Source organism: Copadichromis virginalis, linkage group LG19, assembly GCF_057382275.1.
Source record: "Copadichromis virginalis isolate Kocher_CV1m ecotype Utaka linkage group LG19, C_Virginalis_male_GT1.1, whole genome shotgun sequence".
NCBI classification, from domain to species: Eukaryota; Metazoa; Chordata; class Actinopteri; order Cichliformes; family Cichlidae; genus Copadichromis; species Copadichromis virginalis.
In genome coordinates this window covers 3,057,606-3,084,709 of record NC_140636.1, presented here as the reverse complement: position 1 = coordinate 3,084,709, position 27,104 = coordinate 3,057,606, and the positions used below count along the sequence as shown (strand labels likewise).

At 39.5% G+C, this 27,104-nt stretch overlaps 1 protein-coding gene across 3 annotated transcripts in view; it reads right to left on the bottom strand.

Annotated features, from left to right (window-relative positions):
• Positions 1 to 962: 962 nt before the first annotated feature.
• Positions 963 to 27,104, bottom strand: part of clmna (calmin a) — a 39,615-nt gene continuing 13,473 nt past the window's right edge. The window contains exons 2-13 of one of the 3 annotated variants that reach the window (XM_085441306.1): positions 17,567 to 17,628; positions 13,536 to 13,631; positions 13,347 to 13,430; positions 13,176 to 13,268; positions 12,257 to 12,453; positions 11,606 to 11,799; positions 9,952 to 10,034; positions 7,701 to 9,848; positions 7,107 to 7,288; positions 6,293 to 6,380; positions 6,153 to 6,205; positions 963 to 3,846 (exon numbers count right to left, since the gene is read on the bottom strand). In XM_085441306.1, coding sequence (XP_085297432.1) covers positions 3,729 to 3,846; positions 6,153 to 6,205; positions 6,293 to 6,380; positions 7,107 to 7,288; positions 7,701 to 9,848; positions 9,952 to 10,034; positions 11,606 to 11,799; positions 12,257 to 12,453; positions 13,176 to 13,268; positions 13,347 to 13,430; positions 13,536 to 13,631; positions 17,567 to 17,628 — 3,398 coding nt within the window. In that variant the 3' untranslated portion in view covers positions 963 to 3,728. The remainder of the gene's footprint in view (positions 3,847 to 6,152; positions 6,206 to 6,292; positions 6,381 to 7,106; positions 7,289 to 7,700; positions 9,849 to 9,951; positions 10,035 to 11,605; positions 11,800 to 12,256; positions 12,454 to 13,175; positions 13,269 to 13,346; positions 13,431 to 13,535; positions 13,632 to 17,566; positions 17,629 to 27,104) is intronic. The other 2 variants (XM_085441307.1, XM_085441308.1) reach the window with 2 other exon arrangements.

Below are 27,104 nucleotides of genomic sequence, written 5' to 3'. Positions count from 1 at the left end.
TCAGCTTTCCTACACTCTCTTTTTTCATTTTTCACCAGTGTGGAGTTTCTCCATGGAGACTTTTTCCTTCCAGAGATAACCTTCACCTTAATGGGAGCAATAGTGTCCATTACATTTAACATTTTTGCATTAAAGCTATTGACGAGCTCATTGACTGAATTCATATTCTGCCTAATATTATACAACATGGAGATGGGGTGATGCTTTACTACACAAGAAATATGTGACTTTATGTGTGTTGAAAACAAGACTCCGTTATTGGGCCTGTGGTGAGTTGTGTCATTTCTGTTTGCACTTCCAACACTATCTTTGGCAGTTTGTGTTCCTTCTTAAAAAGTGCAAAAGACTCAAAATTCTTCCTTCATAGTGCTGGTATGGAAGCTCAGTATTCCAAAGTTTTGACATATATTGTCCTACAATTTTTCTAAGTGCCATCAAAAACATTCTGATATATATATATATATATATATATATATATATATATATATATATATATTTATTTTTTTTTATTTATTTTTTTTTTAAAAAAACAAAAAACCTTTTTGGTTTAAATTGAGTTCATATATCCTTCAAGGACGCCTTCTTCTTGAACCAGATTTGAAGAACTTCTTGATAACACCCTCATTATTTCATAAAATCTTCATCAGGTTTAGATGGCTTTACATTTTGCATTCAGTTATCCATAGTATGTATTTTTGTGTACAAATCAAGTCTACTGTACAGTTATGATGAACCACAAAAATATAATAGTGCATTTGTAAGCACATATGCAACAAAATATCAAGGCCACAGTTGAATAAAAATATGAATGTAATATTTTAAGAAATGTGCCATTTTCTGATTAAAGATGTTATTAATAGTAATAGTCATTGTCTAACATACGATGAAGTTTGGATTTAAAGAACAAAGCTGCATCTCTACATGGGAAAATGTGAAAAGAAAAAGCCTTTTGAGAGAGAAAATATGCTTGATTTTACCAACACACTTTCATTTTTATAATTATTTATAATTTGTCAAATTACAAGTTCATTTTCATCACACAATGGCATTTCAATAGAGAAGAATTCATTAGAAAAAAAATAAATTACAACTACAAATTAAAATGAAAACTTAACTGTAAATATTAGTAACTCAAAACCTTCAATGTTTATTAAGGTCATCACATCTATGATGCAAAACAGCATGATGCTGTTATGGAGCTTGACACCTGAATAAAGGTTTCTAATAATATGTGACAAGGTCTATATAGCAGTGGTGGACAAAAGGTCACATTAACGCAGCAGGATCTGTTTCAAGTGACATTTTTCTCACACAGTGAGTGCATGGGTTCATGCGGACATCTCCATGCCTGTCAAGTTTTTCTGATTGCATGGACTCATCTGTGGAGATGTACATTACAATGCACCAACTGTGGATGTGGCAGGCAGGACAGGTTACAACAACGCAATTAATGTATGGGGACGATGTGTTTTAATGTAATAACTTAATGATTTTTAAATAGTATCTAATGTTTTGATACATTCGACATGTGAAATGCATAAAGCCTTAAAAACAAATGTCTGATAAATGTATTTAAAAATGCATTGTAGCATACACCTACATAGATGTTGTTACAGTTTTACTTGCACAACTGCAGCTTTCTTCTTCAGCCTTTATAAATAGGACTTATTTGTACAAAACAAAAAAGCCTTTATTTTTCTATTAAAACTTTTAATCTATAACCCTTTTTTGTGAAAGTTAATACATTTATTTTAATATTAAGACTAATATGAGTGCACTAAAATTTCAAGAATAAAGTTGCAGGATCTTTTGCAGTCATATAAAACTCAAAGATACTATGTGTTTTTGAAATGTAGCTTTTTTTGGTTCCTGTGCAAAATGTGTTTAAAAACAGAAAGCAATGATTTGCAAATCTCACAAACCCATATTTTATTCACAATTTAAAAAAAAACTGAAAATATACTAAAGGTTTAAACTAGGAATTATTTTAAGAAAAATATTGGCTCATCTTGAAATTGATGGCAGTTTGTATGAACACTGAGCTTCTGGGAAGCAGGCTTAGCTAAAACTGAGTTGATAATAAAGTTTCCCTCATCTCAGGATTAACAAACTCAAAGTCAGATCTATACTCACCATCTTTCTAAGTCTTTGACCCTGGGCAATAATCCTGTCAGGCTGTCAGCAAATTTCCTGAAAACATTTACCGTGTGTTGCACACTGGAAATATTGTCAGCTGTCACACTGACGAAAAACGTGTCACATTTGGATCTTGGAGCGCATGTAATTTGTGTGAACACTAGGTGGGGCTGAGATGACTTTAAGTGTCATGGTTCCTGGAGTCAGTGTTTTCAGTTTGTTGTTCTTTTTCCTCAGTTAATTTTTTTTTAAATCTATATTTTCAGTGTTCTTGTAATTATGTTTGGATTATGTCCTGAAGTTTCTGGGTTTTTGTTTATAATTTAATAAACAAGCTTCAATTAATGTCTATCTTTTATTATCATTCTGCTTTTGGTGATTCGGTTTATACTTATTCTTCTTAGCCTTCCCCGTTCCCTCAGTGTAGGTGTTTTCATGACTTCCTGTCTTATTTTGCCATTCAGTCATCTCAGTTTTCTTCAGTTCATGTTTTGTTGTCCATGCTCCCACGCTCTGTGTTTTCTCTGCTGTCTCCTAGTTTTGCACTTCTGCCTTGAGCCCAGCTTTGTCTCCGTGACATCCAGGAGTAAACATCCTTTTAAGTTTATCCTTTTGTCTCCAGGGTCCTGCCTGCCGCACAGCATATCACGACATTGACACTCAAACTATATATTTTATATTATATATATTTTAGAGTTGTTCTTAAACATGGACTATCTGCAGGTTCTGAACATTTACATTGTGTGCACAGACTCAGATTAAGTCATTATTATTCTGAATTATGTCAAACAACATTTTGGTATCTGAATTTCAGCGTCTGAGCCTAGACACATTTTACACTGAAAAGCAGCTAAATTAGTGTCGAGTCAACCCGGAACCTTAATCGCTGAGATGATAGGCTCTGCAACAGATCAGCAAACCATGTCAGAGTCTACTTATCCAAAACAGATCATGGATTCAGATCTGACATTTTTATCTTCACTTTTTACACCTACATTTTGTTGTTCTTAGGTTAGAAGTGAATAATTAAATTTAGATATCAAATCAAATTAGGATTCCAGCCTCATCTAAAAATCAGTTGGGTGCATGATGACAGCAGGCCTCATAAAAACTATACCGCCAGTGCTACCCCAGAATCTTCTAGCAGATGTATTAATTTAAAATTAATTTCAAATTTTGGTTTGTCTGATTACAGAATTCTGTTTAGGTTTTTCTTACATTTTACACAGTGTCCCAACCTTTTCAGAATCTGGTTTGTTTATTTTAAACCAGTAAAATTTTGATCTTTAAATTTTTAACTTCATTTTCATATAAGTGTGATCTTTTTCTAAAAAGACTGCAATGTTTTTCCTCCCCAAGTGACCTTTACACTCTCACATAAACTGCTTAAGCCACACTAGAAGCTAAAAACCAAAACACAGAAAACAAGCTCTTGTAGTTTTAAATTATACAGGTTTTAAATATCTTCACTTAATGTAGATTCATAAAAAGGTGGCAGTTGGCTGTATGAGCATGTGCATGTTAAAAAACCTAAAGTTTTTTATTTTTCCTCATAGCTCAGAGAAGCTGTGCTTGTGCGCGTGTGTGTGCGTTCAGCGGTTCAGCAGCATGTCGGGCAGTGTCTTCAGGTCGATCTGAGGCAACACCCAGAAACAGTAGAGCAGTAACCATAGCAGCAGCAGCACACGTAGCTCCCAGTTCTCCCTCCACCTACACACACAGAGACAAGTGCAACTTTACTTTCTCTTTGCACAGTGTTTGAGCTCATTTGATTTAATTGGTGGTTGAGCTGCACTCTTCGGCTAGTTCACACACTTGTGCTCTTCATAACATTTTCAGTATTGCAGCACATTCTCGCTATATTAACTCAAGCAGCTGTTTTCATTGCAGACAATTTAACATAGAAGAAACCCACATTTGAGGCAAAGCTATGATGCTGAACCAGACTGCACACTACAGCCGTGCTGGAATTAGCTCACACAGATGGAACGGAAATTTGAATGTGCCTTCCTGTCTGTTACAACAAGATGTCTGCTGTGTTACAAAAGTCATGTCCAGTAACAAATCACATTTTTCTGACAGCAACAGATTTCAGCATTTACCATGTTGTAATTTTTTGTTATATTTACTACAAAAACAAGTTGCATGGACCAGCTACGTTGTGATTTCATTCAAAGGAAGTCTGTGTAGTCTTCACAGGTACATCCAAACGTAGGTTCTCCTGCTAATCTGTAAGCTTCAGAGAAATGAAGACGTCCGTCCTTCCTGTGCCACGTATAAATCTAACTCGAGTGCTGTTTGCTCACAAAAACATAATTTGAAGTTACTTCAATTCAGCAGCTACTGTTACAAACTTGGCAACACGGTAAACCTACATCACAGTTAAAGGCTTGAGTGTTACAAACAACTCCAGTCAGGTCCATAAATATTGGGACATCGACACAATTCTAACATTTTTGGCTCTATACACCACCACGATGGATTCCAAATGAAACGAACAAGATGTGCTTTAACTGCAGATTGTCAGCTTTTATTTGAGGGTATTTACATTTGCAAATGTGCCTCCCACTTCTCAAGGGACCAAAAGTAATGGGACAATTGGCTTTTCAGCTGTTAGATGGCCAGGTGTGTGTTATTCCCTCATTACCCCAATTACAATGAGCAGATAAAAGGTCCAGAGTTCATTTCAAGTGTGCTGTTTGCATTTGGAACCTGTTGCTGTCAACTGCCAAGATGAGATCCAAAGAGGTGTCACTATCAGTGAAGCAAGCCATCATTAGGCTGAAAAAAACAAAACAAACCCATCAGAGAGATAGCAAAAACATCAGGCGTCTCAAAAAGAAGGAACGCACCGGTGAGCTCAGAAACACCAAAAGACCCGGAAGACCACGGAAAACAACTGTGGTGGATGATCAAAGAATCCTTTCCCTGGTGAAGAAAACACCCCTCACAACAGTTGGTCAGATCAAGAACACTCTCCAGGAGGTAGGTGTATGTGTGTCAGAGTCAACAATCAAGAGAAGACTCCACCAGTGTGAATACAGAGGGTTCACCACAAGATGTAAAACCTTTGGTGAGCCCCAAAAACAGGAAGGCCAGATTAGAGTTTGTCAAATGACATCTAAAAAAGCCGTCACAGTTCTGGAACAACATCCTATGGACAGATGAAACCAAGATCAACTTGTACCAGAGTGATGGGAAGAGAAGAGTATGGAGACGGAAAGGAACTGCTCATGATCCTAAGCATACCACCGCATCAGTGAAGCATGGTGGTGGAAGTGTCATGGCGTGGGCATGTATGGCTGCCAGTGGAACTGGTTCTCTTGTATTTACTGATGATGTGACTGCTGACAAAAGCAGCACGATGAATTCTGAAGTGTTTCGGGCAATATTTTCTGCTCATATTCAGACAAATGCTTCAGAACTCATTGGACGGTGCTTCACATTGCAGATGGACAACGACCCAAAGCAAACTGCAAAAGCAACCAAAGAGTTTTTGAAGGGAAAGAAGTGGACTGTTTTGCAATGGCCAAGTCAATCACCTGACCTGAATCGGATTGAGCATGCATTTCATTTGCTAAAGACAAAACTGAAGGGAAAATGCCCCAAGAACAAGCAGGAACTGAAGACAGTTGCAGTAGAGGCCTGGCAGAGCATCAGCAGGGATGAAACCCAGCATCTGGTGATGTCTGTGTGTTCCAGACTTCAGGCTGTGACTGACTGCAACCAAGTATTAAAAAATTAAAGTTTGATTTATGGTTCTTATTCTATCCCATTACTTTTGGTCCCTTAACAAGTGGAAAGCACATATGCAAACTGTTGTAATTCCAACACCGTTCCCCTGATTTGGATGTAAACACCCTCAAATAAAAGCTGACAGTCTGCAGTTAAAGCACATCTTGTTCGTTTCATTTGGAATCCATTGTGGTGGTGTATGGAGCCAAAAACGTTAGAATCGTGTCGATGTCCTAATATTTATGGACCTGACTGTAAATCAGGGAAGGAAATGCTCTTACCAAAAATCAAAGTCATCACGGTCAGCTTTTGTAGTTACAGCTCTCCGACTGTCCTGTGAAAATGCCAGTCGCACTCTCAATATACAGTGGTACTCATTGTTTTAACATCTCTGTGGGAGGGAAAGGAGCATCAAACTCACCACTGACTCGGGGCAATGAGCCCCCTTTCTGTGACGGAGAACTGGTGGGATATGGCTTTCACCTTGTCTGCTGGAACCTCCACTGCTCCTGACGAAACAAAAATCTATCACTTTCATTCTCAACAGGAGACAGTAAAGCCAGGAAATAACAAAAACAATTACTTTTTCAAGCCTCTGGAATCACAGAATAAGGACTGGCATGAAAGCAACACTAAGCTGCTCCAACATTCTGGCTCAAGAAACTTCAGGTTTACAGTGAAAACACTAAAACAAAACAAAGAACCAGACAGGACCAAGCTCTGATTCTACTAATACTTAAGGGTCAGGCAGAACTGAAGAATATAAAAAGGCTTTAAACATTAAAAAAGATCCTTTATTTTTTTCCTTTATTTTCTGCTATGTATTTTTAAAAAGTGAGATTGGTCCAGCTGTGGCTGTAGCTCAGGAGGTAGAGCAGGTCATCTGCTGATAGGTAAAGTTGGTGGTTCAATTCCTGGCACCCCCTAGTCTGCAGGCCAAATATCCTTGGGCAAGATACTAACCCCAACACATTCATACTCTGATAAATGTGTGTGAATGTTAGCTAGAAAGCACAGAAGAAAGTGTTTCACTTTAATGTCTTTAATTCTCAAGTCACAGTCTTGTCTGTCTCATACTGCCTTCCTTTAATTTCCTACAGCCTCCACTTTTCAGGACATTTATAGAAATGTCTAACTGAAAGGCTGGGTCAGAAGAATCCCATCATTTGCCACAACATTGCTTTCCCCCTGGGTAAAGTGTGCTTCTCAGTGTACACTAAGAATAGAAAGCCTACCTCACAGGCTCTGTGTTTTCCCTGGCAGAGACTGGCTTCTGTTGCTCAGCCTCACTGGGATACCTCCTGTCTGCTAGAACATCAGCATCTCCTAAGGGCTTACATAGCTTCACTCCAGGCAACAAGCAGTGCTGCTGGGATCCAAATACATTCTTTGTCTCTTGGGTGGTCTTTGTGATCACCTAATAGGATAAAAAGAGATATTTTAACAGAATAAAAAGTACAGAAAAAAACGTCACACTTCAACATATCATTGCTCATTGTGTGAAAATCATCAACCACTTAATGTATCAGTAATGTCTCTGAGAAACTTGCCAAACAAGCTGAAGGCAGGGCTAGGTGATAAAATGCTAAATACAGCGAAATAACTTTTCCACTATCGAAATATGAGACATGGTCAATATAAAGTCAGCAGAACTCATGTGTTTCACATTTTGAAGGCTAGAGACAATGACGAGTTGTGTAGCGGTACATACCTTAAGAGCAATAGCAAGAGAAAAGACAAAATGACAACAGAAATGCTCCTGAAAACTCGCAACGCAACAGTGTTACTGACCTTTAAGCCCCAAGAAAGTGAAACAGGTTCACATTTACCTCATCGTGCTCCTCTATCAAGTCCACTTCCCTGAAGTCTTCACCCAGCGGATCGAATTGTTGGTCATCTGGTAAAATGTCTGAAGGTGGTGCTGGCTGCAGAGCAGAGACACTCAAAACAGAGGGCCAGGTTTGTGCTTCAGTGTCAGGTTGGTCTGTAAACATGAGCTCTTCTTTGTCAGGGTAGAACAGATCCATGGGCTCAACAGGGTCACCAACCAGATCCTCTGTTGGAGAACCTCGATCAAAGTCCGTGTAAAACAAAACGTCCATGTTTCTGGACAGGGTAGCTGGTTCAGAGCGCAACGTCCCTATCTCATCACTTGGTTCGGTGTTGAATGGATCCAGTGTACTAAGCTGTGTGTTGGCTATGTCGCTGCTACAAAAGGTGTCAGCTAGTTTGCTCTCATGTCCATCAGGTGGATCAGTGGAATTTACAGCATGCTCAATATCCACTATATGAGTTTCAGCCTCTGTAGAAAAGTTAGTTTCTCCCTGAGAATCATCAAGAGGAGGCTTGCATTTATCACCATCTTCACTTATTTCAATCTGACCTTGCACGTATTCATTTGATGATAGATTGTGTTCATTTATATCATTTAAATGCTGATTTTCTGGATCCATTAATTCTCCTGAAGATGTGGCTTTAGCATTTTCAAACAGACCCTCAGCAATAATTTCATCGTCTTTATTGGAGGTAGAGCTTTTTTCACCTGGGTTTGCAGTACTGTTGACACACATGTCGGTCACCTCGCTTACAAACACCAATGGCTGGCTGAGATTTTCATCATCAGTACCGTGTTCATCCTGTTCTTCTGGCACACTGACAATAGAGATGGAAGGAATATTCATGCCTATGCTTGGATCCTGACTTGTTGTTAATACTTCCTCTGTGTTGGTAGAAGAGGTGTTGTCTAAAGCTTTAGTAATTTGTACAGAATTATTTGTGTCCTGAGAGTCTTGGCTGTCTTTTAAAAGTCCTTCACTTGCTTCATCTTGTGTTTCTACAAGTACTTCATTCCTGCCCTTTAACATTTCTGGTTCTTTTTTGTTCTCTAAAGAACCACAGCAGTCTGTTTTATGACATTCAGTTTCCAATTCAACCTCCTCAGAGACATTTATGTCTTGCAGAAATTCACTTTGACTGTTAGTTTCTCCTTTGTGGTTCTGTGCATCCACAGATTTCTTCACACATTTCTCATCTCTGTGAGTACCGTCTTCTATAATATTCTCTTTCACAGATTCTTCACAATAGTCGCTGGATGTGTTGGAGCTCAGTATTTGAGGTTCAAGGATATCTTCAGCACCAAAGTTGCTCACTTCAGCTGAAGATTCTTGCTCCTTCTCTTTTAGGGACTCAGACTCTAGCTGTGTTATAACCTCAGTATTGATCTGCTCAGGTACCTGCTCCGTTTCCAAGTCCTTGTTGCTTCTTTCAAGTTTTGAATCTTCCACTTCAGCTACTCGCACTTCCCTTTTCTTAGCATGCCCCTGGAATCTGTCCTGCATGCTCTCCAGTGAGCTCAAAGAGTAAATCCCTTCATCAACACAACACTCACTCAGTGACTGCTCATCAGCGGCTCTTTCTTCTATGGATGGGATAAATCCTTCATCAATAGCAGTTACTTCCACAGGAGTCGCACGGTACACATCCCAAGCTGTTCCAATATCACACAAGCAACTTTGGCTCTCACCATCCTTCTCCCCTGCCACGGCAAGCTCACTCTCCACCCAAGAGTCCGGTGAGCTGATTGCAGAGTCATCCATTACTGACTCTGTGTTTACAGACTCGGGTACTGATGAGCCGGTGGGCGAGTGAGTATAAGACAGCTGTGGGTCATCATTGTTGGTTAAGATTTCTTCCACCGGTTTTATGGGGTCATCTGTGTGGGGCGAATCTGTCAAAATGTCATCGCTGGACCACGATCGAGTTGCCGTAACCCTGAAGGAAGGTGGCATCATGCTTCTGTCTTCCGATACAGAGGAAATTAAGATTTTGGGTGGGGGTTGGGCACAGTCCTTCTGAAACATATAGGACCTCTCCCTTATTCTGCTTCGGTGAGTACCTTTACTCATGTGGTCAGAGTCACTGAAGTTGAGTCGGCCCATAGAGACACTTCGTTCAATTAACTGGCAGGGCTCCTCTGGCTGAGACGGGAACAGGGAAATATCAGTTTTCAAATGACTGCTTAGTCAAAATACAATTCAATTCCAATTCACTGATTTTGTCTAGGCAAGGGATCTTTCATACCTCTTCGATACCAGGGAAGTGCTCCAGGAACTGAGACACATATGTAATGATAGACTGCTCATCTGGTGCATTGATAGACACATCTGAGCAAATAAAGCAAAATTGAGAGAGAACAAGAGTGAAAGAAAGAGTAACTAAATGTAAACATGCCTTTTTATTATTATTATTGTTATTATGGTATGATCCTATGTCCAAGATGTGCCCAAAAGACAATCCAGGAACAGGCTTATGAAAATCAAAAAGCCGTGTCCAACTTAAATTAGGTAAGGCTCCTGTTCAACATAATCTCCTTGGGCATGCCTACACAGCTTCCAGTGCAGCTGCTCTGTTTGGAGGGTCTTAGGAGACTCTGTGGCCTGTCCTGTCTGTGGCAAAATCTCTACCTCGTCACTGGGGATGAAAGTTAGGTTTCCAGCAGTTTTCACTGGAAGAATGTGATCTTACTAACTCTGACAGTTGTGTGCCAGGCAAGAGACTGAGACCAGGAGCATCGAATGACTGCTTTACAGGAGCACCAAAGCATTCATTACAAGTACAAATACAATGGAACTTCCACGGACTGATCTTAAAAACAAAGCAGCCAATTGAAGACAGCCCAGAGATGCACGAGAGGATTACCTTGAAAGGTTCTATATTTCCACTCATAATAATGGGGAAATCTACAGGCTGTCTGGTTTTTACTGTCTCTTGCATACTAGACCAGGACAAATACAGCATAAGCACTGCAGCTCTGTGTAAAAAGGAACTACCATTACTTTATTAACTCAGTGAAGACTGTCTCAAAGGGCTACTGTGTAGTGTAACAGCATTTTTTATATGTGGTAAAAATAAATGACACTACGCTAAATTTAACAGCTTTGATTTTTTCAAATGATGGTCGATATTCCCCGTCAAATCCTTCAGTCTATCACGTGTACAACAAAAAGGATTTCTCATTCTTTGTTAGCAAATAATCCATCTGAATCTCAGTGTCTGCTAAATCAAGAATTACGTTATCAGCCGAGCTAATGTAAAACATATTTATAGAATACTGTGTGTAACACTGTTTGCAAACACTTCAGATAAAAGTTTCTAGTGGCAGCAGTCTGCCTATGGAGGACAGATGGGAGCATATGTGGTGGTGTAGCATGGGAAACACAAAAGACTACAGGAAGTTACAGTTAAGCAATGTGTCGTATACACAGTGCATGTATTTTTATATTTATGGTCCATTTGTTCTCTGGTGCTGAGTAAAATGTATTTTCTTCCTGTTAATGGGAGTTTACGTTATCATATAACCACTGGGTCATTTTCTTCTCACAAATATAAAAGGTCACTGCTGCATTCCTTACAAAGTAGAATGTAAAACTTCGCCCCCTTAAAAGCAGCATCTCTGAAGGCTATTCATTCTGATACACAAAAGCAGTCGGCTATCCTCAGAAAAGCTGATTCTGACTAGATTCTGACTCTTAACGAAGGTTTTCTTACTGTTGCATTTTAATCTCAAGAAATTACTCACACATTACAAAAATATGCTGATGAGATACACTCAACTACTATTGTCACTGTTCTTGAGCTCTCTTTTATCACGTCATCTGTAAAATAGATGAATTACAGTTTCAGTCACTAGAGTAGTGATTAGGCTGTTAAGTAAAAGTAGCTGTTGTCTTGTTACCTTCAGGTTCCAGAAGGCGCGGTATACCCAGGCTGTAGTGGGCGATTCTGAAGGCATCCTCTAGATTTTCTCTGGAACTTCTCAGTAGGGCTTTCCTCATGTCTACCAAGCTGGAGTCAATGGACTTAATAACAGCCAGGAAAGCCAGACCACTGATCCAGCTTTTACTAAAGTCCTGCACTGCTACACCATACCTGTAACAAAAATAAGAAATAGTCTGTGGAAAGGGCCAGTCCAGGAACACCACCAAAAAACCCCCAAACAAACAAAAACAAACACTACATTGATCATCTCATGGCACTTTCCATTGAAAGCGAAAAAACCTGCATAACCAAAGAGGGAACCCCAAACATCAGACGATGCCCGATGAGTAAGCACTTGGTGACAATGGGAGGGAAGGGCGTCCTTTTCACAGGACAACACCTTCGGCAGGACCAGGCTCTAGAGGGGTAACCATCTGCCTCAACCAGTTGGGCAGTGAGGGTAAAAAGGCAAGAGAAAAGCAGAATATAGAGGGACCACAAAGAACTAACTGGATCAAACACAAACAGATACAAAGAATTACTGCTTTTCCAAAAAGGACACAAACTATGTAATTGTATAATGCATGTAACATATTTCCATATAATGGAAACGGCAGCTCCAACTCACTTGCGTGTTCGCTTCTGTACCCACTGCAGTAACTTCTTAATGGCCCTGCTCTGTTCTCGCACGGCTGTGGATGCTGACTGCCTGTCGTCCAATGGCGTGCTGCTGTAGGATGTGTCAGAGTCAGAGCTGGTGGGAATGGATGAAAGGCTGGAAGAGGAGGGGAACTGGCTCCTGATGTTCCCAGTCAGTTCCTTAATCTGGGTGGTGGAAGAGCTGAGTTAGCTGAGCTACTTTACTACTCATTTCAACATTTAGGCATTAAACAGATAAAGTCCTCATATCTATTGACTCATTACATCATGGTTACTATAGTAACCATTGGATGAAATTGTTACCCTTAAACAGATTGTGAAAGAATAAAACTGAGAATTCGTTTAGTGGAGAATCTGTGGAGCTTTTCACCTTTAGTTCAGTTTACACTGTCAGAGTTACTCAGAATAAGAAAACAGCTGTGACTGAACATTTGACAAGATGGGTAACATTTGCCTCTTCACCCCTGATAGCAGCTGATTAGCTGAGTGATCATAGCTACCACGCTTTGAGGCCCATCTACTTAACAGTGATGAACAAAAGTTTCTTTGTCAAAGCACTGATGCCAAAGCAAAAAATAACTTCTGCTGTCAATACATTGTTGGCTTTGCTATAAAATGCCAAATTTTAAGCTACACAAATCTTATATTACAGTTTGTGTTAAACAAAGATTTGCATTGGAAGTTAACAAAAGAAAAAGGTATAGTTTAGCCAATAGCTAACCTCGCCTAGATCTGACTCTAGAATAGAGGAGAAGAGCTTTCTTTCCCTTTTAGAGAAAGGAAGTGCAAAGCTTATGAAAAATACACCGTTTTGTACTAGCATCCTCTTCTTAGAGAAGTGAGAGAGGATTTTGATGAAGAAGCTTCAAGACAAAAAATGCAATTACCTGAAAGAAGAGAATGATGTTCCAAATGAGTCCCAAGATGATGGAGGAATTTCCATCTGCAATGTCAACTGCATCGATACTGACCAGCTTTACCTGTTGACAGAGCGTGTATGTCCTCACAGTTCTGCATTTCATCCAGCAATTTAACCACTGCTTAACTGTCATACTCACATTTCTCTCCTCAAGAAAAGACAGGACCTTGGCGATGTTATTCAGTCGGAAAATACGATGGGAGGACTTCCTGAACCCATGAAGCTGGGAAAAAGTACAATTAAGTATCCTATAAAACAGCAACAACACTTGGCAAAGCAAGTAGTGCAAAACCAATCTAGCACTTAAAAGTCAGTGTTACAGGCTGACCAGTTTACAGCCAGAGAGTTCCTCCAGCAGGGCCATGAGGATGCGCCCATCCCGGATGTCCTGAAAGAGGTCATGGACCTCTATGGGTGGGTCACACTGTGGATGGACAAACAAGAATGAGGAGAAAAGAGGGCTTTCTTTAACAATAGACATGGAGAAAGGAAAAGAGTCTATTACCATTTACAGAAATGATCATGATCATGATCAATTGTTTTCCTTTTTAGGAATTACTAAAGCTGATAATTGGCAGTACAGATGCAGATTCTTGTTTCTGTTAATGTCATAGACAATCATCCAAGCAAAAAGTTGAGACACTGGGTAAAATGCAGATAAAAGCAGCATCATATTTAATCAAAAAAATAGTATATATAAATAATACATTTTGAATTCCAGCCCTGACTGTGTTTATGCATTTGTATATCATGAAGTTCTGGTTTCTCCTGATAGAAACCAGAACTTCAATAACTTCATTGCCCCACCTCAACAGTTTAAGAATGAAGATCTCTCAGCTAAAGGAATAATTTAATGTCTTGGCTTTGGTTGTTAGCCACACTGACTCAGTCCTGCAAACCGTTTTGTCAATGACATAGACTATTCAATTCAAAGACTTGACAGGAACAAAAAGTCCCATTTTTGGAAAGTCAACATGTTAAAAAAATGAGAATACCAAAATTTTGAAAACATCTAGAGTCTGCTGTCTTAGCCACAGTTCTTGAGCATTACATAGAGAGTGGTGACCACAAACCCATCATCCAGCACGTATACTGCATTAACCCAGCACGGATCGGTCATCGGATGTTGGAAGATGGGTTTGTATAATACACTGCCAAATCTTTTAAGTTGAAAAAATGTCCCAGCCACTTTTCAAAGGCTGATGAACACTGTGCAGTCTGGTGTGAAAAATTATGTAGCATATCTGGATGACTCTGGTATGTTCTTCCACGTGGTCTGAGAATATGGGCATTTTTGGGGGAACGTGTGACCAAAAGTTTGAAATGAAATGTGGCATTCTTTTTTATTTACAGTTATTAAAACATCTCATTTTGTTGTAGATTGGGTTGTACAAACCTACTTTAAATGATGTAGGTGTAATGATGTAAATCTGAATGAAATCTGATATTTAATAAAGTAAACAGAAAATGTTAGCATAAAGGCTCAATTTCAAGAAGTTGAAGAGTTTAGTTTAACATGACCTGTGATGGGAATTAACAAGATCTAAACTGTAATAGATCATTACGCTTCAAGCTGAGCAGCACAGAGCAAAAACAACATTAATACTGTCTTAAATCACTGAAATCTCCGGTTGGCAACAAGCTGATGAAGGTTGGGCATTGAAAGATTGTAGAAACTGTGTAACATTTCCTGTCATCAGCTGTGCAGCAAACTATAAGAGCTTTGTGAAAAATCAAAGGTTCACTGCTGTACACTTTAATTAATGTTAATGTTTTAAACGGATGCTTTGAGTTAGGGCTGGGTGATATGGCCTAAAATCCATATCACGGTATAATATGAAGCATGTGCGGTAACGATATATATCACGATATATTCTTTTCTTCTGTATAACATATTTTACACACTATAAGTCACACTTAAAATCCTTTAATTTTCTCAAAAATCGACAGTGTGCCTTCTGTATGAATTCCGGTTGTGCTTACTGACCTCGAACCGATTTTATGTGGTACACAGCGTGCACAAATCTGTCAAGAAATGTTTTAGTACGACTTTGGTAAGCTATGAAACCGCACCGCTTGATGGATTGTCGGAGCATTATGGCTGCCGTAGTGAGGAGCCTCGCAGAGTAATCTGGGACCTGAAGCAGATGGAGTTTTGGACCCAATGTCAAACGAACACTGCGGCATCACTAAGAGTTAAAAACTGTCTAAATCCTTTCATCTGTAATAAAATGATCAGCGTTGCTGCTTTACCAGGTGTAACAATTAAGTTTAACATCCAGGCATCCATGAATTTATTAAATTCAACGGAGTTAGAAGTGAGCAGGAAGTTAGCTCGCTAGTTTCCACCTAAACATGATATAGCATGTTCTGACTGAGAGATTTCTGAAAAAATTAAAACGTACAGCTCTGCTATCACTTCCAACATAAATGAAAACAGAAAACTGAACAGCAGCGACTTTTTTAGGGTTACTGAAGTTGGACTAGCTGGTACATAATGATGTCCTACGTGATCACTAGTAAAACAGCTACGTTAGCATAACATTAGCACAGTGAAGCTGAAGGATGAACGCTAACTTGATACTCGATAAAAGTTAACGTGAAGGTTTCTGGTGGTCAGGGACAAATGTAATTGCATGGCAGGATGCCGTAAACAGACCAAACTTCAGTCAGGAGAACAACTGAGATCATCCATCCACAATACGAGGTTAGTCATTAACATACTGCAACAACATGGGAATAGAGCAGCTGCGAGACAATTCAACATTGATTGATTGGTAATTTATTTCAACATGTGAACAATATAATAATAATATAATAACAATAAAATAAGAAAGAAAAAAAATACTATACAAATTACATACAAAAAAACCGTTCTGATTAATTTACATGTTGAAAGGGAGTGGGAAGAAGTAAACACTTATTTAATCCCACCCCTTTGTATGGAAGCCCGTTTCCCCCACTAATAAAAAAAAAAAAAAAAAAAAAAAAAAAAAGATCCATAACTCAAAATTTCGAGTTATTTTCTCGAAATTTCAAGTTATTTTCTCGAAATTTCAAGTTAAATTTCAAGCAACTCGAAATTTTGAGTTAGCGCTGCCAATCAGTAATCTACGTGAATGACGTCATTTCCTTGTTACCCGGAAGCTGAAGCCCTCAGCTACAAATGCTACAGCTAAGCTACCGTTATTACATCCAGTCGTGAATGCACAGATTGCTGCGTGTTTTCAGCCTGGCTTCACAAATGATGAAATCCCTGTGTTATTAGCTGAATCACATGGTGTTACTATCAGTAAACGTACTCGCGAAAGCGCCAATTTGTTGGGATCCGTTTTTGAGTGCGCGTTCCTCTGCGCCATATGCTTCCGGGTAACAAGAATGCGACCTCATTCACGTATATTTTTGATTGGCAGAGCTAACTCGAAATTTTGAGAAAAGTAACTCAAAATTTCGAGTTATATTTCTCGAAATTTCGAGTTATTTTCTCAAAATTTCTAATAAGCCATTCCTCTGCGGATGATCTGTTAGCTGTTTGACAACTACTCTTTTTTGAGATGAAAGGAAGGTTGGAGATTGGCCTATAATTAGCTAAGACAGCTGGGTCAAATGATGGGTTTTGAAGTCTTGGTTTAATTGTTACCTGCTTAAAGACATGGTACGTAGGCCAACGGCAGCAAGTGCAAGCACAGGCTTATCGTTAAAATCAGTCTGCATGAGCCAACACTTAGCTCTGTTGTCATAACAATTAAAAAACAACTCAGGGATTTGTGAACCAGTCTGAACATGGTTTGCATGTTGTGTGGTGGAGGGGTCAGAGGGTGGGGGAATCAACTTTCCAAGTTGACAGCAGACAAACGCATGATTGTCAATTAGTGGGTCAGAAATTTGACACATGGCCAAAGAGTGAATAAGAGAAGAGAGGCTCATTGTGTGAGGCAAAACAAAAGCCTTGATCAGACACTCCAACTCACAGCTAACTCTGACTCACCCCTGATTAGAACTGCCAACAAAAGCAAAACAGAAGCTCCAGAGTAGAAAAGCACAGACTCCACAGAATCATAATCAGTCTCTAGAAACAGAGTATGTCTGGGGAATAGATTAACAGTAGATTGGATCAACAGTAGAAAACCAAATGAAAGTTTAATGTCACACACAGGCAGTTTCACACAACCACATACATAATTCAGAGTGGCTGTCCCCATTTATATCCATCTTGTGTGTCCTACCATGTGTATGAGCGGGTTTCTCTGCTTAACCGCAGTTAGATTAAAGAGTAGCAACTGCAGTAACTGAGCATGATTTATGTTTCTAGTCCTGTGAATGTTCTGCAGTGATAACATCCTGATGCTCTGCACAAACCTTTTCTAGGTGGAGGTTTATCCAACGGGTGAAGGTCCTCTTCTGAACCAGTTCCCTTTCAACTGTAACACAGAAAAACAAGAAAAAAGGATTTGAGAGTTACTTTATCAAAGAAGACAGCACACGTAGGTCTACTGCGGTTACTATTCAAAACAATGCATTGCATTGTGACATAATGTTGTTCAGTCACAATGCATGGAAAGTAGTATTTAGAGAGTATGCTCCAAATGTTATTGTCTCATAAAAAGAACAATTTAATTAGGGTTGGAGCCCATCCCAACTGTCACGATATGAGAAGCGGGGTACACCCTGGACAGGTTGCCACTTTATCGCACAACCAACACAGAGACAGGCAACCATTCACACTCACAATAAAACCTATGGCAAATTCAGAATCACCAACAAGCCTAACAAGGATGGCTTTGGAGTGTGTGAAGAAGCTGGAGGATCTGCAAAGAACCCACAACGGGAGAACATGTAAACTCCCCTGCTTGGCAGCGGATTTGGTCCTATTATCAGTCAGTGTGTCACATGTGCTCTCTGACTACTTCCAGTAGTCATGCCTGTAAACTCTGTTATCTGTCCACTAATAAACTACAAATACACCAATGATATACAGAATACAGATACACCAGTAATATTTGTTTGGTTCATTTGGTTGATTTTTCTATAGATCTATTCAATTATCATTGTCTTTCGATCTTAGATGAAATCTGTCCGATTAAAATGAGACCTGTGCCTGTTTCCAAGTCTGTACCCTGGTTAAATGACAACATTCGTCTTATAAAACGTAATTGTCGTAAAACTGAGCGGTTATGGAGGAAAACTCACTTAAATGTTCATCTCCTCTATTTAAAGGATCTTTTAGCCTCCTTTAACAATGCTATTAGAGTTGCGAGGGCTGCTTACTTTTCTCAGTTGGTTGCAAGGAGCAGAGGTAATCCTAAAGTTTTATTTGATACTATTACTAATATTATTACTCCTGCTCCACCTGCTGCTATTATTTCTTCTGTTGAAGATTGTGAAACTTTTCTTGCTTTCTTTTTAGAAAAAATTAGCAACATAAGGAAAAACCTGTCTTTTTCAGCGTCTGCGCTGTCTGTTCCCACGCCAGCTCGGCCTGTTGTTTTAGAAGGTTTTTCACCTGTTTCACTACCAGAGCTGGGAAAAATAGTTAGTGCAACAAAATTATCCTCTTGCTCTCTTGATTTTTTACCTGCATCATTATTTAAAAATGTCTTTTACTCTACTGGTCCCTGTATTCTTACTATAATTAATACCTCCTTGGCCTCGGGCATAGTCCCTGCCTATTTTAAAACTGCTGTTATACATCCCTTGTTAAAAAAGCCTATGCTGGACCCATCTCTCACTAGCAATTATAGACCGATCTCAAAAATTCCGTTAATTGCTAAGATTCTAGAGAAGATCGTGGCTAAGCAGCTTACAGCAGTTTTAGATAAATATAGTATTTTCGACAAATTTCAATCTGGCTTTCGTAAAGTTCATTCCACTGAAACAGCCCTTCTTAGAGTTTCTAATGACATTTTGTTACAAAGCGATGCAGGTAAATGTTCTGTTCTCTTAATATTGGATCTTACGTCGGCCTTTGATACTGTTGACCACTATATTTTACTTAACAGGCTGAAATACTGGGTCGGTGTCTCTGGGACTGCATTGAAATGGTTCTCCTCGTATCTCTCTGAACGATATTCTTCTGTGGCAGTTTCTAAGTATAGATCATCTTCTGCGTCCCTGTCTTTTGGTGTGCCACAAGGCTCTGTGCTGGGGCCTTTATTGTTTCTAGTTTATTTACTCCCTCTCCAGCACATTTTGAGCCCTTTTGAGGATATTTGTTACCATTGTTATGCAGACGATATCCAACTCTATATATCTTTTAAACCGGAAGAGGCTTCTAAGCTGCGGCTTTTAAATGTGTGCTTGGAAACCATTAAAGGCTGGATGGCTGAAAACTTCCTCCAACTAAATGACAGTAAAACCGAAGTCCTCTTATGTGCCCCAGATAGACATATACCCAGTATAATAAATGCTCTTGGTCCTCTTTCAACGTTTGTAAAACCATCTGTCAGGAACTTAGGGATTATCCTTGATCCTGCTCTTACGTTAGATAGTCATGTTAAATCTCTTGTTCGGTCTTGCTTTTATCATTTAAGAAATATTTCTAAATTGAGCTCTATTATATCCTATACCGAACTGGAGATTGTTATTCATACTTTTATCTCTTCACGACTGGACTATTGCAATTCCCTGTTTACTTGTTTAAATAAAGGTTCTTTGGAGCGTCTGCAGATCGTTCAGAATGCTGCAGCAAGACTTTTGACGAAAGCTTCTAAATTTTCCACATATAACACCGTTGCTCATGCAGTTACATTGGCTTCCTGTTGAATTTAGAGTCCAGTTTAAGATTTTGGTTTTAACTTTCAAGGCTCTTCAACAACAAGCACCACCATATATCATTGAACTTTTACAGCCCTATGCCCCTAGTAGGTCTCTGAGGTCGAGTAGTCAGGGCCTACTTGTCATTCAGTATACGAGACTGAAAACTAGGGGTGATAGAGCTTTTGCTACTGTGGCCGCCAGACTGTGGAATTCCCTTCCTCAGGACTTACGATCCGCTGATTCATTGATTACTTTTAAAAAACAGCTAAAAACACATCTTTTTAAAACTGCCTTTTGCTAACTTTGTTTGTATTTTGTCTTTTTAATCTGTTATATCTTGTAAAGCACTTTGTGATCTCTATCTAGAAATGTGCTATATAAATAAAATTTTACTTACTTACTTACACCTCAGGCCAGGTGGACCGCTGAGCTAATGACCAACTAGCGGAAACTCTAGTTGGTCAGATGAATTACAATTATTATTTTTTCCTGTTAATTTCCTTTACCAATACTAGAGAGGCAGAAGTTGCAACATAGAGAGTGGATGTATGGAGGGAAACAACTAGAGAGCGGACCGGAGGGGTTGCCATGGCAGCAAAGTCAGCTGTTATTTATTTCCATGTTCAGAATGGGTCAGGTACTGAAGCAAACGCTGCAGACAAGGGTAACGAGAGCTTATACAGTTGCAGTAATGCTGAATGTTTCATCATCATCATCATCATCATCATCATCACAGTGCAGTTTGATGACAGGTCACCTTAAAGCAAAAATCAATATCAGCTGCACCTCTGTATCAGAGGAGTAACATGTAGAATGCTGATACATCTTGTCAATGTGTCCAGTAAAGTGAACCTCAGCAGTGTTTCCTCAAAGGGAATGCCTTCCAGCAGAGGATTTACCTCACTGTTCTCAGAGAGTGCCAGTTTTGGTATTTAGGGGGTGTAGCTGAGGCTTTTGTCACAGCAGACAGAAGAAGGGGGTGGCGTTAGGTGAGAAAACCGAAAAAGCATGACGGGAAAAAGCCTGAGGAAAGATGAGCCAGATGAACTGAAGAGTATGCTCTAAAACAATTATAGAGTAGCCAGTGCTACAGACTGAATCCCACCGTACTCGATGATCAAGGGTTCAAAGTACATACTTCTAGTTAGGTCCTAACTATTCCCACAATGATGAAACCGTTTCAGTACCAATTCTATTTCATCTTGTGATGCTAAGCCTTTTTATGGGTCTCTCTGCTTTCAGCAGTCATATCCTCAAACACTGATGCCACTCTTGTTGACTATTTTTAATTGAGCTTCACTAAGTTCCTATTAAAAAAGAATTACTTACTTCCCACTTCTAAAAAGGATACACTGTTAGGTATGCAAGACACTGACTTAATGTTTCATTAAAACATCAGCCACTTGCCACAGTTCAGCATTCATTTCCTAACAGGGACCAGAGCAGTGTGTCAGATATTACACCTGGGGCCCGTTCTTCGTACGTCGCTTACTACATCCAAGATCAAATGACACATCCAAGACCAAACCATCGTGCTAACCGTGAGCTCGCTAATCCGGTTCCCCGAACACACCTGCTGTTGACGATCAGTACAGCTGGATGAAGTAATGTGAGATCACTGGGTGTCGTAAAAGGGGCTACGCATCGATAGTAGAAACATTGATCGGCAACCCTCTGATTGGTCGGCGAAAATGTCGAAGGAGAGCGCTCGGTATTTTTCGGCAGCAGAGCAAGAACTCGTGAGTGAGGGATTTCAGGAGTTTCAGAGTTTAATCAGAACGCAAGGGAACACTGCAAAGGCTGCAAAAGGAAGGAGAGAGGGCTGGCAGAAAGTTGCTGACAAATTAAACTCGTAAGTAATTTAATAATAACAATAATAATGGAGTGGATTGATATAGCGCTTTCCAAGGCACCCAAAGCGCTTTACAATGCCACTATTCAGTCACTCTCACATTCACACACTGGTGGAGGCAGCTACGGTTGTAGCCACAGCTGCCCTGGGGCAGACTGACAGAAGCCAGGCTGCCATATCGCGCCATCGGCCCCTCTGGCCAACACCAGTAGGCGGTAGGGTAAATTTATTATATTACACTATATTATCCAATATTATATTACATTATATTATGTTATATTATATCCCCTTACACATTAGAGCCACAACAGGACCCACTAGAACATGGGAACAAGTAAAAGGGAAATATAAGAATATTCTACAGAATGGTAATATTTATCACTTATATTGCTTTTCGTCTCTTGGAAAGAGACCCTGGAATAATCTGTTTGTTTATAACAGCAACCAAGAAAAGGGCAGAGCACAAAAAGACAGGTGGTGGTCCTGCACCCCCTCGTCAACAAGTTGGTTAAGTAAATAATACCCTCACGGGAAAATCGATATCTCTCTATGAGCACACTGTCGCGCTGAGCTAAAGGATCCTGTCTGTCCCACAATATACGCTGAATTCTGAGGACTCTCCTTATCAATCTTGCACCTTACGCAATGGGCTGCTCGCGTATACGGACAGGATATGACTGCGACAGACTTCCCAAATCCACCTTCGCTTTTATAGCCGTGGTCTCTCATCTTGATTACACGAAGTAATTTCCAATTACTACTCTGAAATATGAATTACATCTGTAATAATCACATACATGTAATAGAATGTTAATAGTACATTTCCCTTTTTTAGGGAATGACCTGTATGTATCTGTATGAAATCAATAAATGGATCAAGTGCTGCATTATCTTTAGTTACATTGATAATATTTATTTATGGTGAAACAGTGGTGGAATATCGCTGTTGCTTTCGTATAAATGAAGCAGACATACCTGCGTGGCCGCGATCTAATCCTGTTTACATAAAGTGAACCTGCTCCCGAGCAGGTTTACGCTTACGGCTCTGTTGCTATGGCAGCAAGTCCCGGATGAGCTTCGGGGAACCGAACGATCCAAGATCACGCGAAATCGTCAACAATCAAATCCAGCTAACCTACTTAGCGAGGTACGAAGAACGTACCCCTGGAAAAACGATTTCAGCTGCTGACATTACTTTCATAACACATAATGAATGGGCTTCTTTCAAAAGTTATGTCAGATTTCATAACTTGGTGATTAATGGATAAGCTTTGACTGTACTACAATAGATATATGATCATCATTTTATTCAAATGTGAGGGTAGATTACCAATCATTTCAGAAGAAAGCAAACAAACTCAGTACTGGAAATTGTTGTTCTGGTTGTCGCACATCTGTCATCCTCTTTTAGAAAATGCCTACAAACTGATTTTTTTTATTTTTTGGTCATGAGTTTTTTTGAAGTTCGGAGCTCATGTTTATCTTTACGTGGTTTTCATGTGTCCTTGGTCCTGCAGGTCTGTTGTATCATGTTCTTATATTCATCAGTATTCTGTACTTTCAGTTCTTGCTTTGTTTTAGTCTTAGTATAGTTTTTGTGCCTCTTTCTTTCACCCTGTTAGATTCACTTGTGTTCACTGTCTTTTGCCTGGATCCTCTCACTCATTCATTGCAACAGATTTACTTGAACAGCACACAACAACACAAAGACGTAAGCTACAGTTAACTGGTTAGCACTGGAGCAGGTAGTATATATTCTCACCAACAAAGCTAATGGCACAAAACATTAGCTAGAAGAAAGACACCGGGGATGGGGATGTAACTGCATCACCATCAACATTCATGAAGCTGCTATTTCACATGTTGCAAGTAACTCCATGTATCTCAGATTGTGCTTGAGGCATTGAGAGAACAGACTGAGCAAAATATGACTAACTTTAAGATGACTGTTACCACCCACGGTTTTTTAAATCCTGCCTTGTATACGTAAGGCTTCAAATTTATTTGATGATTTCACTTCTGAACTCCATAGCAGCAGCATTATTTACCCTCTCACATGTCTAAAACACATTTTGTATTGTTTAAAATGTGTCGCTGACATTTGTGAGAATTTTGAGACCAAACAAATCAGAGTTATCCAAAAATTGGGATTTATGCTCAGTTACCCAACAACCACCTTTCATCTGTGCTCAAGTTACATTTATCTAAGCCAAGCCTTCTCTGGCTGGCTGCTCTCATTTGTTTGCTGTGCAAATTTTTTTGTTTTTAAATTATGGGCAGTATGAAGGATGTATTTACAGCTTTAATGATATTACTGGGTACACAGAGGTGGAGGAAGAGCACTCAGAAAGTTAGCAATTATAATTAATTAGTAAGTGGTTAGGTGTTCACTTTTGGCTCCAAATCTACTGGAAACATTTTCACTGATTCTTTTATTTACAGCATGTTTTAAGAGATTTTCTGCTGGGGATACATGTTATATGTACAGGTTGTTAAGCCATACTTAAAACTGTGTGTCGCTTTGTCACAGGAATGTCCGTGTATCAAAATTAAAATGTTAAAAAGTTCTTTTACACTTCATTCTAATCTGCTATCAAATGTATTCTTCTGCTGGGATTGCAGCTACTAGAACACAGAACACACGTCAAGAATACCCGAGCAAACAGTCGCAGTGTTATCACTGTGATCTGCGACAAACTGCAGCGATTTCCACGTCTTCTTCATCAGGCTGTGAGACAGTAAGCTTTAATGTTTAAATAGTCTTCACAGCTCTAAATGTGCAGTCGCCGCTTTGGAAATAAACAGCAGCACTGAGAACACAGTGATAAAATAATTAACTGGAATTAAAATCTTTATTTTATTGCTCTGTGCAGCACTGATCTTTTGTCCTTTTATCAACAGTGTTGCAGTTTACTGGTTTACATTTATGCTTTTTAGAGCTTATCACCATTTGATAACATCTCTGGAGGGATTATTTTCTTTGAAGGAAGAGTCATGCGATCCATGAAACACCCCTTCGTGTTTGGTCAGCTGCTGTCACCCCTTTCATATGAACATGCAGGGGAAACTCGGGGTTAACTTAAGAGTTGATAACCAGCTTCATGTTACTGCTGACGCTGATCAACAATGTTAGGGCAAGTGAATCCAGATAACAGAAAGATATCCCAGATAGGTTGAACTGGCTTTGTAGTAAAAAATGGACTGGTTCTTATACAGCATTACCTGACATGTTGTTTTTAATTAAACGTCTTTAAAAGATGGTAATTTCAAAGGGAAGGGTTAGCTTTGACTTCTGCTAGTTTGAGCCACAAAGACAACTTCTTACACTCTGATAACACTGAAAATGAATCACTGCACATATCTTGGATCCACCTACACATTCACTGGTGTCACTCTGAATGCCGACTCAAGAGATGAAATACTGCAAATTCCCAGAGAAAGTCCTTTCTTTTAGTGATTGTGATTGTTTTGTGTTTGGGGACCTAATTATTATCAGTATTACACTTGCAGCGTTAATGCTGGTTTGTGACTCAAGGTAACAGAATACCAAAATAGCAGTAGAGCAATTTCACTGAAATATTTATTGAGCAGCTATGACAGGAGCATCCCTTTAGACTGCAGTGCTGCATCATCCAGAGACATTACATAACAGCAGAGTTCAAAGAAGCTGTTTCCCCACGCTTTGGTCCACTCTTTCCCCGTCGACATTTAACCCATTAAATTGTTTTAATCAAATCTCCGAAAACGTTACAGCACTCTTGTAAATATGTGATGTCTCAATAAAGCGCAAATGCAAACACTGAGCGAGAGGGGCTGCTGTTGTGTGTGTGTGTGTGTGTGTGTGTGTGTGTGTGTGTGTGTGTGTGTGTGTGTGTATAATAGCAAACACTGAAATACAGTTTTTGCACGCAGCATTGAATTTTGTTCACTCAAATTTAGCTTTTCTTCGCTCAAAATAAATTTCTCCTCAACATGCAACACTTGCACCTGCAAAATGTTTTTTACGTGCGCTCAGAATAGTGGCACAAAAATAACGCCATAACCCAGTGGTTCTCAAACATTTTTTGCTAGGACCCCCTTTGATTTACAAGAAAAATGTTCGCTCGCACCCCCCCGCGCGCGCACAAACACATCCTCCAACCACACACACGCCCATATTTTGCTCCATTGTGGTTTATTTCACACCTCAAACATTTAGTAAACAATTAAGCAAATACAAGTAATCTGCAATAAATTACAGGTAGTAAGAAAATAAACTACTAACTCTTTTAGGCTACATCAGCACCTACACAGGTATTTTTGAAAGCGCAGCTGTTTCGTCCACACCGAAAACTGAGGTTTTTAAAAACGTCTTTTTTGCGTTCACGTGTGGATGAGGAATACAGAGTTGGTCACGCAACGTCAAAGGTATGTGCCTTTTTTCACGCCACGCTGTGCGCCACGTTATTGTTTATATGAGATTAATTGCAGAATGGCAGATAGTCAGATTAACAGTATTTTGTCTCTATCTGCAGGTTTTACACGCTTACATACACACATGCAGTTACTGTCCCTCCATTTACAAAGGCAGAGGCGTCACGGTGTGATTATTTTACATGTAGATGTTTTTTTTCCTGTGTAATAATATTCAACATTGCTATCAATACATTTTTCAAAAAATGCCTCTCTGTACAAAATGGATTTAAAAACAAACAACTGTGGGATACTGTTTGTCCGTGATTTGAACCGGGGGAACAAATCATGGCAGGATCAGCCTGATATTATTTGTATCCAGTGTTGGGGAGTAACGGAATACATGTACCGCCGTTACGTATTTAAAATACAAAATATGAGTAACTGTATTCCGTTACAGTTACCGTTTAAAAAGGTGGTGTTTAGAATACAGTTACTTTGTTGAAATAAATGGATTACACTGCGGTATTTTCCTGTTTCATATTGTGGCGGGTCAGAACTGTTTGGTTTTTGTTTGACAGCTGTGATGTTCTGTTGTGCCAGGCGGCAGCTTACGGTTGCCATGGATACAGGGCAACGCGCTCTCTCTCTCTCTCTCTGCGGCTGTGTGTTTCCTGGGTGAGAGAGCGCCTTTTTGTTGTTGTTGTTGTGCTAAGCTAACAGGCAGAATGCTACAGGCATAGCTCTAAAGAATGTAGCATCATGGGCAGTGTAGTCCGTGCTGCAGGGAGAATGGACTGCCATACACGTTATGTGTGTGTGAGCAAGAGGAGGGAGAAAAAGGAGAGTGGAAAAGTACGAGCTGTCATCGAGCAAAAACGGGAGCTGGAAGCATGT